The sequence below is a fragment of the Notechis scutatus genome, chromosome 1 (assembly GCF_049901735.1).
Source record: "Notechis scutatus isolate UNSWTSFEM ecotype Mainland chromosome 1, rNotScu1.2, whole genome shotgun sequence".
Lineage (NCBI taxonomy): Eukaryota > Metazoa > Chordata > Lepidosauria > Squamata > Elapidae > Notechis > Notechis scutatus.
The window spans coordinates 27,623,046-27,639,850 of NC_142009.1; the positions used below are offsets into that span (position 1 = coordinate 27,623,046).

The window sequence follows — 16,805 nt, forward strand, 5'->3', positions numbered from 1 at the left end:
CACAACAAAAGAACTTGCAAGGCCATTACACAACTCATTACCCAAGCCGTTAAAACACGGGAGGCTAATGGAAAAAAGATCACTACAAAACAAACGACCCAGGAGATTACAGCATAAGATCCAGGATATTTCCATAACAAAACTCACAAGGCCATCACACAGCCCATTATGCCAACATCAACTCCATCAACCAATCAAGAGGCAACAGCGCAGCCAACCAGCCCAGTACACCCCCCCCCCCCCACCAGTATTTATAGAGAGACGGCAGTTCCGATCACACACTGCTTGCACTGGCACGAAGCCGAAAGCACCAGCCTGAGGATGGTGAGTGAGACCTCGCCGAAACGTCACCAAGATACTCTTAATCTTACATGGGAAAAGATCCAAACACATCTAGACGTACATACCTGTACCCATGAAAATCTACGAAAACACACACACACACACACACACACACACACACATAAAATCACTACTACAATTATAACATATCTTCTTTTGCCCTTTATTGTTTAATCGATCTTTATTCTACCCATTCGTACCAGCAGTTCCAGCTGTCATAGTACATTGATGTATCTTTTCCTTTTAATGCCAAAGTTAATTTGTCCATTTCTGCACAATTTGCTACTTTTTTTGAATAATCAATTCCTCTGATGGAATATGAGGTTGCTTCCAACATTGTGCAAAGGCCAGTCTGGCCGCTGTCAAAATATGTATTATTGTATACTTTACTTTTTTGAGATTTGTTTATTAAAGATCCCTAATAGAAAGAGTTCTGGTTTAAATTCAATCTGTTCTATTGTCATTTCCTCCAACCATTTTCTAATTTTCTGCGATTATTTTTGTGCCTCTATACAAGACCACCAGATATGGAAGAAAGTTCCCTCCTTTTTTTTGACATTTCCAGCAATTCGGACTCATGTTGGGGTGCATTTTTGCTAATCTAGAGGGGGGAAGGTGCCATCTGTAAAACATCCTATAGGCATTTTCCTTGTAGGTTGCCAATTTTGTGATTTTATTATTTCTACTCCAGACCTTCTCCCATTCTATTAAGGTGATACTACATCCTATATTCCTACTCCAGGCTATCATATTCCCTTTGACAATTTCTTCCTCTAATTCTGCCTCTGTAAGTAATTATAAAATTTTGTTATATTTTTTTTGTCTGGGCCTAATAGAATTTTGTCTAGTTGCTGAAGTTTATTATTGATTCCAAATTCTTTCCTATTCTGTTTGTATCTACTCTGTACTTGAAGATATGCCCATCTATCGATTTGTACTCCCTGGTCCCGAAGATCTTGCCACAATTTCAAATTTCCTCGCGCATCCAATAAGTCCTTGTATTTAATCATCTTAATAATATCCAAATTATATGGGTGGATCATTGCTTCCATTGTTGAAATCCAGATTGGTATCTTTAAATAATGTTTTCTCCTTATTTTCTTCCAGTTAGTCAATAATGCATCTCTAATTAAATGTCTGTGAAAGTATTTTTGGGTGGTTTTCCCGATAGCCCTTAGAAAAGCATGCCACTCCCTCTGTAGGTCGTAGCCTTCTAAAACTAATATTCTCTTGTTTGTTAAGTTCACCCATTACTTCAACCATACTAAGGAGGCCGCACTATAGTACAACTCCCAATTTGGAAGGGCCATCCCTCCCTTGCTCTTCATATCTTGCATTGCCTTTAAATTTATCCTCGGTTTTTTTCCTTTGCCAAATGAATTTTGCAATTATTTTATTAAGTTCTTCAAAATATTTTTTGTGTACTTTAATTGGTATCGTCTGAAATATATAAAGACATTTTGGAAGAATAGACATTTTAATCGTTGCAATCCTGCCTAATAGTGAAAGTTGCAGTTTACCCCATGTTTCTAAATCCTTTTTTACCTGTTACAATAGTTTGTCATAATTATTTTCCTTTAGTGTTTCGCAATGTGCTGTCAGCCATATTCTTAAGTATTTAACTTTATCACTTGAAATCCCATGACCTTTTCTAATTCTAACTTCTGTTTTCCTGTTAGATTTTTAGTCATTAATTTTGTTTTCTTTGTATTAATTTTTAATCTTGCAACTACTCCAAATTATTCTAACTCGTTCATCAGTTTTTGTCCTCTTTCAATTGGCTCTTCAATAAAAAAAAAACATGTCATCTGCAAACGCTTGCAGCTTATATTCTTCTTTCTTAACCTTTAATCCTTTTATGTCTGGATTCTGTTTAATATATGTTAGTAATGTTTCCAATGATAATATGAAGAGCAAGGGTGAGAGTGGGCAACCCTGTCTGACTCCTTTCTCTATTTTTATTGGGCGGGTATATTCTCCATTTATTGTAATGTTCGCCAAGAGTGTAGTGCAATAGTCTAATTAGGTAGTGACAAAGGTACGACACCGCGTAGAGCCTCCTGATTTAGGAATGAGTACAAACTGGCATAAAAGATTGATTAAAAAAGCTGCCTGGATTCAACCACACATATCATCACTTGGGAAGCATAAACTACAAAGTCCTAAATCTATTGCATAGGTGACTGTACTTACAACTCCAAGGACCCCGTCCGCTTCTTCAGGTACAACAACATTTATCTTCTCCTAAAATCTGAACACCTGTCCATGCTAGATTGTGGCTCAGTCAACTCCAAAGTTTTTCCAAAAAAGGACTGGCAGGGAATCTGAATGACTTTATCTGATAATTGCCTAGAATATGCTTTAGAGTAGCCTTGCAGATGTTCTTCCAGCCCCTCCTTTCCCAGGAGGAGCTGGGACACTGTAAACAAAGCCACTGAGCAGCCATCTGGAGAAGCAACATGAGCAGAAAATAATTATATTCGCTGTTCTTAGTTGCTATGAGATAATCCTTAATCAAGATTCTTACCCATACTCCATCAAGTTCACACTTTGTTTTCTTCCCTTTAGAGGGTTCCTTTTTTGGAGAACCAGGGAATTCTCTAGGCTCCAGGGCAAGAGATATATATATAATTTTGCCACTGCCCTAAGGTGACGAACAGAACTAACATGTGACTGTTGCTATAAATCAGGGTTACCGTAACTGGCTCCATAGTTACCTTGGTGGCCAAGATGTTCCAACCTCCCTTTGACTCCTTGTGCAGGGAAGGCAGATTAAAGCCCCCCATACCATAAACCTGGAAAACTCCACTGCCAATCCACATGTGTCATCAGGCATCTTGTGTAGGAAGGCCAGTATACCAGCCTTCAGTTAATGGGCTGTTTGGGCATTGCATCTTGTGTGAACACTGTATTTATTCATCTGATCTCACTTTCCTATGCATATTACTCAGTTAAATCTGAGAACTAGATGTCTTATTATTGATTTGATTTATATTCTACCTCAGGTGGGGCATTCACACCTTCTAAAAATGAGAATTATCTTGGCTGTGGGCCGCAAAAGTTATGCACAGGGAATAACATAACAGCACATACTCTTTCATTTAACAAAGCCAAAGGGACCCAAGTTCTGCTCTTTACTGTAATTGACGTCAACAGAAAACACAGAGGTGCCTGCCCCCCTTGGGGTTCAGTCTGGCCAACAGGAAAAAAATAAATCACCTGTCAGAAGAGAAAACAAGAGCACTTTTAGACTGCGATAACTGACAGTCAGTGTTGCTATTGCAGCAAATGATTGAAACCATGTTAAATCATCCTTGTAGCACTTTAGATGAAGCAGGAAAGAAAGAAAGATGAAGAGAGCAAAAGCAAGAAAAATAGGGCCTTGGCAGAACATGCATCTTGACTGGATATAAAATGTTGAGTGGGGGACTTTGCTTAGTTAGGCCTTGACTCCAGTATTCACTTGTAATTATTTTGGTTGAGGATTTCTGGAAGTCCACACAGAAATAGAATTATAATTAAAAAGGGCCTAGCCATGCAACCTATCATAACACAACCATCACAGCCTATGAAAAGGATAACTCCTGTACTTATACTTTTCAGAGTCATCTAACAGACTCCAACACTTTCTTGCTTTCACTGTACCATTCAACTCATTGGAATCCATCCAAAACTTCTTCTTTTTTTTTGAACAAATTTTATTAATTTTAAAGACAAACAAATCATCATTAATCATTACATACTTAAACCTTTTTCCATTGTAAATTTTACAAGTCAAATAGAACCTCGTTTTATACAATATTATTCAACCATTTCCATATGAGCATACAAATACCTCGTATCCAATTTCCCTTTACTTCTCTTTACTCTTACTCAATTTTACTATTATTATTTCATCTATTTCTTTCTGACTTGATTACCATTATTCTCATTCTATATTTCTGCACGGTTTTATTAATTCTCCCAAAAACATAAACACACAACACACAAACATATAAAAAATCTTTTAGGAAAGTAACTTGGCCCCAGGTACCTCTCTCTGCATGGACTTCAATTATATTCATGCTCATCTTGCATATCATTGCCTATTTTATTTACCATTCTATGTCTTCTATATTAGCCTCTGCACACATTTCACTCTTCTTAATTCTATCTTATTTAATCCATCTTAATTTGAATCATTATATTTATATCTTTTGTCCATTCTTTATTATCCCTCTGTCTCATTCCTTATAAAAAAAAAAAAAGAATTTCTCCTGAAATCACTAATCAGAGTATGATGCCTTTCTATCTTCCCCCTAAATTAATTAAATTAACATTTAAAATAACACCTAATATCCAATCTGATTCTGCTTGGTACATTCTATCTACTAATTTTTTATTTTAAATAAAGGAAAAATAACAAATCCAAAATGATTAAACACATAGTTAAATAATAGATCTAAATATTGAATCTTATAACATTCCCCTTGCCTTTTCCAAAAACAAATGCTACAATAATAATTTTATAATAACATCAATACCATAGTCATGTTGAACTCTTTAATTAAAACTCAATATTCTAAACATTCCCTTTAATATTTTATTAAATTTTAAAATCAATCATTACTAAACATTTCAACATTTTAATCTCTTATTAACTCTTAAACCATTCTAATTTTCTATTTCTAATACAAATGCTACCATATCATCTTATGTACCTTGCAAAATCTTTTTAAAAGAAATTGTGCTTTACCCTTTGTCCCTAAAAAAGATTCCTTTTTTCCCATCCAATTTCAAAACTTTGTGGCTTTTCTCCACCTTTTCCCTTTCTTTCTTCCCCCACCAAACCTTTCTACCCCCCCTTCTCCTAGCCTCTGCCTTATTGGCTTCCCTTCTCTGTTGTGTTCCTTTTTTCTTTTGTTTACTATCATTATATTGATTTTGCATCTTATTTTTCTCTTTCTTGAGTGTTTTTTTAAATCTTAAGTCCTTCATTTCCCTTCCTTTCTTTCTTCCTTCTTTCTTAGTTAAATTTTGAAGTTCATTAAAGATGGCTTCTTCTTCTTCGTCTTCTTCTCCTGCCTTCATCTGTTGTAATGATTGTTGATAGTTAGCAAGCGCCATTTCTTAAAAAAGGAAGGCTTCTTTCACACCATCACCATCTGTTTTTGTTTGCTCATATTCTTTACTCAGTTCCTCAGCAAAAAAAGCCATTATAAATCTTTTTTCCCCTCTTTCTTCTTGCACCAACCAAAATATTTCAAAAAAATAGAACAATCCCAAAGTCCTCAATCAATCCAAGCCAAGACAAAGTTCTCACTTTCTCTTCCTGGGGTAGTATCAATAAAAAAAAAAAAAAAGTCCAAATCTGTATCTTAAAGCCTTATTAAATATATTTCAATCTTCAAATCCTTAAGGCATCTCCTCCAACAAAGTCTTAACATATGAATATATTTTTTTGTCCTCTCCCTTCCCACTTATCACATAAAGCTGATTTTACCTGAAAAAGACAGGTTTCTAAATATCCACTTGTTAATTCCGTAGGGAAGGAGAGTAAACTTTCCTTTCAGCACCTCAAAATTGCCGCTTTTTTTCTCTTCTGGAAAGAATCATTCAGAAAACCATAATTTCCAGGAATTTTGTTAAATATATCTTAGAGTCCTGGGTCAACCAAGAAAACTTTCACTCTCAAAATGCTTTCTCCTCTTCCTCCTGCGCATTCTTACCCAGCTGCCGGCTTCTTTGTGGCGGCCATTACGGACTGCCGCTGCACCGTCTTGGGAAAAGGGGGTTCTACCGGCCGGGGAGGGGGTCTGCAACACCCCCAAACCCCTCTCCGGATCCCCCCTATCTTCAGCTGCCCCTGCAGGGCAGCCTAGCTCCGGACCCGTCCGGATCGGAGCACCAAAAACGGCTAGCGCAGCAGGGATCGCGCAGCTTTGCGAATCCCTGCCGCTCGCGAAGCCGACAAACCGGAAGTTTCAGGAATCCATCCAAAACTTCTTAAAGCAAGCCCAAAGACTCCTACGCAAAGAAGAAACAAAAGAAGTCATCTACGGCAAACTATACATGACTTGTAACAGCCACAGACAGGCATGAGAGTGTATATCATCTGGCGATCAGAAGAAAATGAAAATTTCTTAATCTCGGAATTAGAGGATAAAACCAACCACAATTTCAACTGGGAAACTGTCAATATTTTAGATAAACTGAAATCCAAAAAATGATAATTCCTGGAATCTTGATGCTCTGACAAATCAGCTATTAAAAGACATAGAGAGATTTGATAAATGCCTAAAAAATAAAAATAGGAAACAAACAACCCAGAGTACATCCTCCTCAGCAATCAATATCCAGATAAGCAGGAAACAGCACCAGATAATAGATCGGGGAGAAACAATACTCCAATAAAAGAAGTATCAAAAAAGAGACCACACCTTACCCATGAGTGGCAAGGTAAGCTACCACATATAAACAAGAAACAAACTTCACCTTTCCACACGTTGATGATATTACTTAGCTTGGAAATGAAATGTCTGAAGGACAACAATCGAGCTTTAAAGAACACAAAGAACCTGACTTCTATATTATCTCAAGTGCTTAAATTCATCCTTCCACTCATCCTTCCAAATAACAAATACTTGGCACACCACCCAGAATCTTGTATAGTGATGGTATGTTTAGATAATGGCCATCACTAGCTTGGAAACAGCAGGTTCCTACCTCACCAGCCTCAATCTTTTTACTATGATGTAAATCAGGGGTATCAAACTCAGTATCATTGAGGGCCGCATGAGGGGTGTGTTTGACCTCGGGGGGCCAGATGGGTGTGGCCAGCTTGACATCACTCATGTTAGGGGGCACCTGTAGTGGCCTGCGCAGGGCTGGGGGGATCCTCCTGCAGTCCTCTGCCAGTGAAGATGGAGCCATGCATGCCCCTCCTGAGCTCCGTTTTTGCTGGCAGAGGCACCGCAAGCCGGTCCTTTGCTATTTCTAGGGTGGCAACGCAACCTGAGGGCCAGATCCGGACCGTGGCCCTTGAGTTTGACACCCCTGATGTAAACAGAAAATATGTTGTTCAGCTGAACTCAATACTTGAGAATACACAGACCTTATATTGTAGGAAGAGTGTGGAGTCTTTGGTGCTCTCTGAGTTTGCTTATTTTCTTGCGGACGTTTCATTACCCAACTAGCACTGATGATATTACCTAGGTTGGCTAATAAAACGTCTGCAAGAAAATAGGCAAGTTCAAACAACACCAAGGACTCCTCACGCCAGTCCTAAACTACAAATATTCTTCTTTATTAGGAAGGGTGTGGCAAACACAATCTGCTGTCTTCTTTCAGGATGATGGTTTTTGACACGCATTTAGTCTGCAACTCTGCAATTTTTCCCCTTTAAATACTAACCAGATTTGACTCTGTCTAGTCCAGATAAGGTTTGCCAGGTGCTGCTACCTGTTGTTATCTAAGAGGTAGATTGGACTTAATCTTTTCTCCCAACAACTTAACATCTGCCATTATTAATCTTATTAATAATTTCTTAACCCTCTGATACAAATCTGAAGGCACTAACAGCTCAGCTGAAAAGACTTCTTTGAATGATTTTTCTTATTTTGTGCCTTAATGTTGCTTCTTCCTCTTTCCCCCTTTATCTATGGCAGATAAAAGCCATCCATAGTGTGAATTATAAACAGGGATATTTACAAATCTGGATTGGGCTGGTCAGATTAAAAAAGGGATTCCAGCCCAAAACTATTTGCAGATCATGTTCCATCTGTTCATCCAATAATTCTAATTGGAACAGCAGTTTATTCTTGGCAACAACACGCCCACACAAGATACACGGATGTACCTCTTTTCTCCATAAACAGCAACTCCTCAAAAAATAGCTGTACTTGTGAAACGAAAGGCAAGTGCTAAGAGAAGGAATGCAGATATAGAATTGACTCAGACAGCGGAGTCAAATTGTGGCAAGAAGCAAAACACTATCACTTTAGGAACAGTTAAGAGACTGAAGCAGCTTTCTGCAGCGTGGTGTCTTCCAAGTTACCCAATCCCATAATCCCCATCGACATTTGGAAAGCATCCCATTATGGAAAAGATATTTAAATCACAAGACTATATTTTGCTCATTTCATGAGGAAACATATTCAGCCCAGAAAATCACGACAGAGAGCCGTTTTCTGCATCCTAAGTGCAAATTCCTTCCAATAAAATCCAATATTCAGCTAACGACTGCTGCAAATCCATGCATAAGTCAGCCTTGGTTGACTAGCAACTGTGAAAAGACTTCATTGAACACATCATTCTGTGAAATACCATGCAACAATACAGTTGTTCTTTCTGTTCTGTTGTGTCTGCCATGAAACACTCATTCTGATTGCTGGGAATGAATTACTGCAGCTCAGAGACAGAGAATGGATGGAGAAAAGAATAGTTTCAATCCCTGGCATCACAAGATAGCAGGAGATGGAATAAAATCTTTTTCTGCTTGGGAATCTAAAGGGATGCAAGCAATTTGTCCAGGCTTGATGTGCCTCATTACTGTATAATGCAGCTTCCTATGTCCCAAGCTAGTTGCTAATTTGCCCATGTTTAATTTTTTAAAATTTTTCTAACTGATGCATTTTTTAAAAGATGGACCCACTTTTAAAGAAGACAAATAAGGTAATCTGCACTTCTAGCTACCATCCCTTTCACCCTTGCTGTGTCTCAAGAATAAGAATAAGAAGCCCTGAGAAAATGAATTTTCTCAGATGTCTCACAGTCATCACAGAATGTCTCACAGAATGACCAGCAGGGTTCCCAACACTGAAGTAGGGAACAGAGGGGCAGCTCCCATTGGTGCAGGAAGAACTTGACAGTTCATCTATGAGTAATTTTTTTAATTTTTTTTATTTTGTTTGTCAATTGCTTACAATGTAATGTGTATAAGTAAAAACATAGTTATGAATACATGAATACATATAAGAAAAATAAAAAATAAAAGAAACAATAGGACAGGGACGGTAGGCACGTTGGTGCGCTTATGCACGCCCTCTACAGACCTCTTAGGAAAGGGGTGAGGTCAATAGTAGACAGTCTAAGGTTAAAGTTTTTGGGGTTTGGGGAAGAAACCACAGAGTCAGGTAGTACATTCTCTTCACTACCCAGGAATTTTTCAGCATAGCTGCATTTTACTAGTTCCAACTGAAACTTTGTGGTGTGGTTTCTTTTTTTTTTTTAAAAAAAACAAGTTTTATTAATTTTTAAAACACACAAATTATCATTATTCGTTACATGTTTAAACCTTTTTTCATTGTAAATTTAACAAGTCAGATAAATTATGATTCTGTTTTAAACCATTTCCATATAACATACCAAAACCTCTTATTCAATTTCTCTTTACTTCTCTTTACTCTTATTCAATATCATTGTTATTATTTCATCTATTTCTTTCTGACTTAGTTACCATTATTCTCATTCTATATTTCTACAAGTTTTTACTAATTCTCCCCCAAAAAAAACATATACACACAACACACAAAACATAAAAAAATCTTTTGGAAAGTAACTTGGACCCAGGTGTCTCTCTCTTCATGGACTTCAATTATATTCATGCTCATCTTACATATCATTGCTTATTTTATTTACCATTCTAAGCCTTCTATATTAACTTCTCCACATATTTCACCCTTCTTAATTCTATCTTAATTAATCATCTTAGTTTGAATCATTATATTTGTATCTTTTGTCCATTTTTTATCATCCCTTTGTCTCATTCCTCATAAAAAAAAAAGAAAATAAGTTTCTCCTGAAATCATTAATCAGAGTATGATGCCTTTCTATCTCCCCCTAAGTTAGTCAAATTAATCTTTAAAATAATATCCAATACCCAATCCGATTTTGCTTGGTACATTCTATCTAACTAATACATCCAAAATAATTAAGTACATAATTAGACAATAAATCCAAATATTAAAAAGAGATACTATAATAAAATTTTTATAATAACATCAATACCATAATCTTATTAAACTCTTTAATTAAAACAGTATTCTAAACCTCCCCTATTATTAAATTTTAAAGCCAATCATTTTTAAACATTTTAACCTTTTAATCTCTTATCAACTCTTAAACCATTACAATACTACCATCTCATCTTATGTACCTTGCAAAATTTTAAAAAAATTATACTTTATCCATTATCCATAAAAATTTCTTTTTTCCATTTAATTTCAAAACATTGTAGCTTTTCTCCACCTTTTCCCTTTCTTTCTTCTCCCAACAAACCTTTCTACCCCGCTTCTTCTAACCTCTGCCTTACCGGCTTCCCTTCTCTGTCGTATTCCTTTTCCCTTTTGTTTACTATCATCATATTGGTTTTGCACTTTATTTTTCCCTTTCTTAAATGTTTTTTAGATCTTAAGTCCTTTAGTTTTCTTCTTTTCTCTCTTCCTTCTTCTTGATCAAATTCTGAGATTCATTAAAGATGGCTCCTTCCTTTCTTTCTTGTTCCTCTGCTGTCTTCATCTGTTGTAATGTTTGTTGATAGTTAGTAAGCGCCATTTCTAAAAAAAGGAAAGCTTCTTCCACACCATCTTTACCATTTTTTTTGCTTGTTCATATTCTTTTCTTAGTTCCTCAACAGAAAGAGCCATTATAAATCTTTTCTTTTCTTTTCCCCTTCTTTCTTCTTACAACAACCAGAATATTCAAAAGAAAATAAAAAAAATAAAACAGTCCCAAAGTTATCAGTCAGTCCAAACCAAGGCAGAGTTCTCACTTTCTCCTTCTGGGGTAATATCAATCAAAGAGAAAGAAAGTCCAAATCTGTTTAAAATCTTATTGCAATATCTTCTAGTCTTCAAATCCTTAAGGCATCTGCTCCAACAAAGTCTTAACATACAAATATTTTCTTTTAATCCTCTCTCTTCCCACTCATCGCTTAAAACCAATTTTCACCTAAAAAAATAGGTTTCTTAATATCCAGTTATTTATTCCGTAGGAAAAGAGGGAAAGCTATCCTTTCAACACCATCAAACAGCCGCTTTTTTCCTCTTCTGGCAGGTATTATTCAGAAAGTCATACTTTTCAGGAATTTTATTAAATATGTCTTAGAGTCCTAGGAGCCAAGAAAAACTTTCTCTCTCAAGCACTTTCTCCACTTCCTCCTGCGCATTCTTACCCGGCTGCCAGCTTCTTTGTGGCGGCCATTACAGACCGCCGCTGCACCGTCCTGGGAAAAGGGGTTCTGCCGGCCGGGAGGGGTCTGCAACACCCCACACCCTTCTCCGGATCCCCCTACCTTCAGCTGCCCCTGCAGGGCAGCCTAGCTCCGCACCCTTCTGGGTCGGAGCCCCAGAAGCGGCTAGCGCGGCAGGGATCGCAGCAGCTTCGCAAATCCCTGCCGCCGCGGCCGACAAACCGGAAGTCTCCGTGGTGTGGTTTCAAGTTATAGCTGACCCCCAGAATTGCCTGGACAAAGCCTGCGGTTTTCTTTCTTCTTCTTTTTATAAAGTTTTTTTTATTTTTTTATTTTTTACACATCTCTTCAAGTGAGCAATGTGATTCCAGGTTACAACATTTAAACATAGTCATAATTGCATTTATTGCATCTAATTTCATATCAAATCATTATCTATTCCACTGATCTTTAAATAAGTTCTCACTTCATATTTCAATTCATTAATTCAATATCAAAAACATTTTATCCACTTATGTTTTCAATTCTTTATCCCCTATTTCCATTTTCAGCTTACCACCTATTTTATTTTATATTATTCATTATTATCTTCATTAACTTTCTCAAAGCCGATATATAATAAACAGTCAAAAAAGAATAAAAATAAAATAAAACTAATATATTCAGGATCCACATGGTATATCCCCCAGTCGACAATAAATCTTATATTTATTCCAGAGATATTCATATAACCATTTCATATTTTTCTTTGTTTCCACTTAGCCAAAGTTTACCTATAAAATTGTATTAAATTTTCATTCCCCTCCTTTTTAATCATAGTATAATCTCATTACAAATACTTTCACATTCCAATATAATCCTTTTCTGATTTATCATATTCTATTTCCTCATATCCTTTATACGTATAATCAATTACATTTTATATTTCATGTCTAATATAATATGTACACACTAAAGAAAAAGAAAAAAAGAGAGAATTAAGGTTCCTTTTTTCCATTTAGCAAAGATTAACCTATAAAGTTTTATTTAATTTTCATCATACTTTTTGGTCATAATAGCATAATTTTTTCCAGTTTACCATATTCTCTGTTTTTCTAGTATCATTTAGATAATCAATTACATACATACACACACACACACACACACACACACACACACACACACACAGGATTTGATAACAATAAAGCCCTCTTAATTTCTCTCACTCTATCTTCATTTTTCTCATATATAATTATATAATAATCTTAAGGTAATCCCCAATAAGTTTTAAACTTCAAATCTCCCCAATCTATATTTCTAATAAAAAAAATACTAAAATACATTTCCATGTGGCATCCCCCCTTTATAATATATTTAACCCTTATCTCTAAATCTCTCGGCCTTATCATTTCCTGTAATTTTAGCCCAGCTTTCCTTTTTCTAAATTTTTCCAGTCTTCCCTCTTTACTCCTCTTTTTTCCTCTAGTATTATTTTTATTTTAATCTGACAATCACTTATTTTTCCCCACCCTTTCCTGTTCTCTCTTTTGGAATTTCTTCTTGTACAACTTCTTCCTTTGTTTAATCTTGGGAGTATTTTCCCTTTTATTTGTTACATCTATCATCGATGTCTTAGTTCCTTTTATGTCTTTTGGCAATGTCCCTTGTTCTCTGTGCTCTTCTAAGCTGCTTTCCTCTTCCTTTAACTCCTCCTCCTTGAACGTTCTTTGTTCTTCTGCGAACTGCTTCGCCATTAATTTTTCTGCCAGTGTGTCCAATAATTCCATTCTTTCTTTTAACATTCCTCTCAGAGTTTGCAGTTGTGACTTGAATCCTTTGCCTGTTTCTTCCATTTTTTAATCAGTTGAGTCATTCTTTATTTTATTAAAAGTCAGAGTCTTTTATTTTAGTCCTTGCCAAAAATATCTGTTTGTATTAATTCCTCTTATTAATCCTTCTGTCTCCTTGTCACAATCAACACCAAACAGTCCCAAGGTATTATCTTCATTTGTCCTTTTGCTGCAATCACCCCCTTTTTTAGTGCTTCCGGGGTTCTTATAATATAGTCTTTTATTTCATTTCATTTCTCATTCACACATTTATAAGTCCAGTAATTTTCCATGAAATCATAAGAGGAAAAGTGCCTTTAATCATTAGATGGTGCTCTATGTCACTTTCTACTTTTCAAAGTTCTTTTTTCTCTTTTCAATTGTATTAATGCTATTCGCTCTTTTAAATATAGTCAATTCCGGGCAAGTCCAGCATTCTATCCAATGCCTAATTAATGCCAGTTTCTGTATCTTATTTCAAATTTAGTCTCTAATTCCTTTGTAGCCCTTTTATAATCCGTTTTTTTATTTACCTTATATTTTCCTCTTATTTTCCATTAGCAGCTGTCATACTCTTAAACGAGGGCTCTTTCTTTCTGTTTCTTGGGGTTGTCAAAAAAAATCCAAGTTCTTTTGTCTGGTTACATGCTGCTCACCACTTCACCGCTGCAGCACACATTTAAGTCCTGGAAGCTTCCTGTCTTCAGGGCAGCCATTAACACTGCCGCTACCTCCTGTCTTCAAGGGGAGTATATCTAGCCAGGGAGGATGCGGCTCCCGTTGACCCAGCTGGTGGTCTCCCCCTCTTCCCCCACCCCTCTGAGGTGGGTCCGAAATGGATCCGGTCCCGTTACGACCTACAACAGGATAAGCATGGATCCAAGCCACGCATGATCACGGTCTTAGGTCCGTCTTCAAGGGCAGTGCCACCGGAAGTCAGCCCTGCGGTTTTCTTGATTATGTTTTTTTTTTTTGGAAGTGGTTTACCTACTTCCTAGGACTAAGAATGAGTGAGTGGCCTAAGATCACCCAGCTATCTTTGTGTCTAAGGTGGGACTAGAACTAACAATTTACCTGTTTCTATTTTAAAGCCTTAAGTGAAACTTCATTGAAAAATAATATGCCCAATAGCTTGTCTTCTCTGAGATGAAAATATTGAAGACGTATGACAGTGTTCTTAAACTACATGAAAGAAGATAAAACTCTATTTCTTTTCCCAGTCCATGCATGGGCTCGGGAATTCTTTGGAGTTGTCCATATATCTTGCTGAGATTGAGAGAAAATTTGGATTAAAATATAGAAAGGGAGATACTGTAAGGCAAACTTGGTAATAGTAACTGCATTTGAAAACTGGAACTAATTACTCAGATAAGTAGTGAGAGGTGTTGAAACAGTGCTAGATAATCATATGCTGAAGACTTTTAAATTAGATTCCTACACTGAGCAGGGTGTCTAAGCAACCCTCTCAAATATATGATTATATGATTCATTACAAAAATTACTGGCTGTGACATATCGTCATCATTAAAAATTAGTTCATATCATAGTTCTGCTTCTTTCAGGACTGTAGGGTAGTCTTTTTTTAAAAAAAAAAGCAGATAAGGCTAAACAGAAACAAATATTTGAACATGACCCCAAAGCTGAGGGTGATGTTACAGTTGTAACAGCATTCTCCGTTTTTCCTTGTTAAGTCAGGTCAATATTTGGTGGAAAGTAGAACAAAACAATGTATGTGTTTATGCTGTAGCATTGCTTGATAGATACATTGCTACTGGGTGGACAAACAGTTCTGTCCATTTACAAAATGAAAAGGCTGGATACAAAATTAAATAAAGGGCTTTTATGCAGAGTAATGACAGAGGAACTGGCTTTGCCTACAGGAAAGTTCTAGGTATAAATTTCAATTAGGATACAACAAATCAGTTTCAATGTTTTTCAAACTTTCTGCAACTGTGAACTACTAAATAAGCATTTACAAAATACAAAGATCGTTCCATTTTACAGTCAGCTTTCTCTCTTTATTTTACTCTTTAACTGTGATAGTTTACATTTGGGAGCCAATTAAATGATTACGGTTGGATTCGTGCATGCTTTGTAATTCTGTTTTTAAAAGAATGAACTAAATCTTGAACCAAAATATTTATTGCATGTTTTTCTTTACCAGTTAAATCATTTTATGTAATTCATGCTACAACAAGAAGTCTTAGCACAAGTTTACTGGTCAAGGATGTTTTGATCCCTGAATACAAGATTAAAATCAAATCAATTTCCAGTCCAATGAAATCTTATATTTTAGTTATTCATAATCCCATTCACATTTTTCTTTTGGGGTTGTTGATTCTCTTCGTTCCGTTTTGCATAGGACACATGGGCTCACAGTTGAACTTGAAGCCGTTCCATATTGTCTATTTTATAAATTTTAGTATACACATTCAATACTTGTATGGCTGTCACTTGTATTATCAGTTTTCAGACACTGTTCTATTCTCATAAACCAGTTGACTGATGAAACATTTGGGAAAATGATGCTGAACATGAATGTGTAGAAGATGTGGTAGATTATTTGGCAATCTCAGGGGAGGGGATGTGAATCTATCACAATCTACCCTTAATCTATGGACTGTGAATGTTGTATGCTGCCAAGTCGCTGGGTGGGAGTTGGGCAATTTGTTTAAAAACGAACAGCCCAGGCCATGGTTTGAGCACTGCTGCCCTAGAGAGATGTTAATAGTTGGCATTCACAAACCTAAGTCAGATGAACTGATAAAATGGCATACTAGAAACTGGATCTATATATCCAAAACCAGAAACTTATATTTTAATAGGCAGGAAGGATTCATAATGACAAAGAACAGAGGGAAAAAGAACCATTATTAAAGGCATTTTTGAAAATACACAGCGTCCCTTACCCGTATCGGTGCCTGCCCACATCTCTGATTAGTTTCTCTGACAGGTAAGCTCCAATGCGATCCAGCTTCTCTGGAGCAGAGAGGGCATAGAAGGTCAGCTTCTCCATGTTGGTTTTTACCAGCCCATCCTGAAAGAACATTTCCATGCTAAAACTTAAAAATTAAATTATTAAATATATTAATCCCCTAACCAGCACACATTGTCAGTGCTGCCTGGTTCGGCTTGGCGCCTCAAAGGCATCCTGCCATCAAAGGCTGGAAGGGTTGGGGAGGAAGGATGGAAGAGAAATAAAGCTATGTGCATAGATGATAGGAAATAGGGAGTGGGGAATGACAGGTGATAAAGACCAGAGCAGCCCAGATCCAATTTTTTAACAGCATCCCAAGGCCAGGCACCCTGAGAAAATATGCGGATTACCCCCATTCTCAAAACATTTTGGTTGGAAACGGACTGGTCACAGGGGGAGGTATGAGCTGCGGGCGAACCTTTCTGTATCTTTTGAGCATGGGAAAATTCAGAGTTAGCCTGACTTTATTGCAACCAAAACCTTTTGTAAAAGAACCCCTTGCTTTAAC

General features: G+C 36.6%; 1 protein-coding gene across 8 annotated transcripts in view; it reads right to left on the reverse strand.

The window, feature by feature from the left end:
• Positions 1–16,805, reverse strand: part of EFR3B (EFR3 homolog B) — a 149,053-nt gene that overhangs the window by 62,580 nt on the left and 69,668 nt on the right. For all 8 annotated transcript variants that reach the window (XM_087959730.1, XM_087959751.1, XM_087959727.1 and 5 more), the window contains one exon: positions 16,230–16,357. In XM_087959730.1, the coding sequence (XP_087815856.1) occupies positions 16,230–16,357 (128 nt within the window). The remainder of the gene's footprint in view (positions 1–16,229; positions 16,358–16,805) is intronic.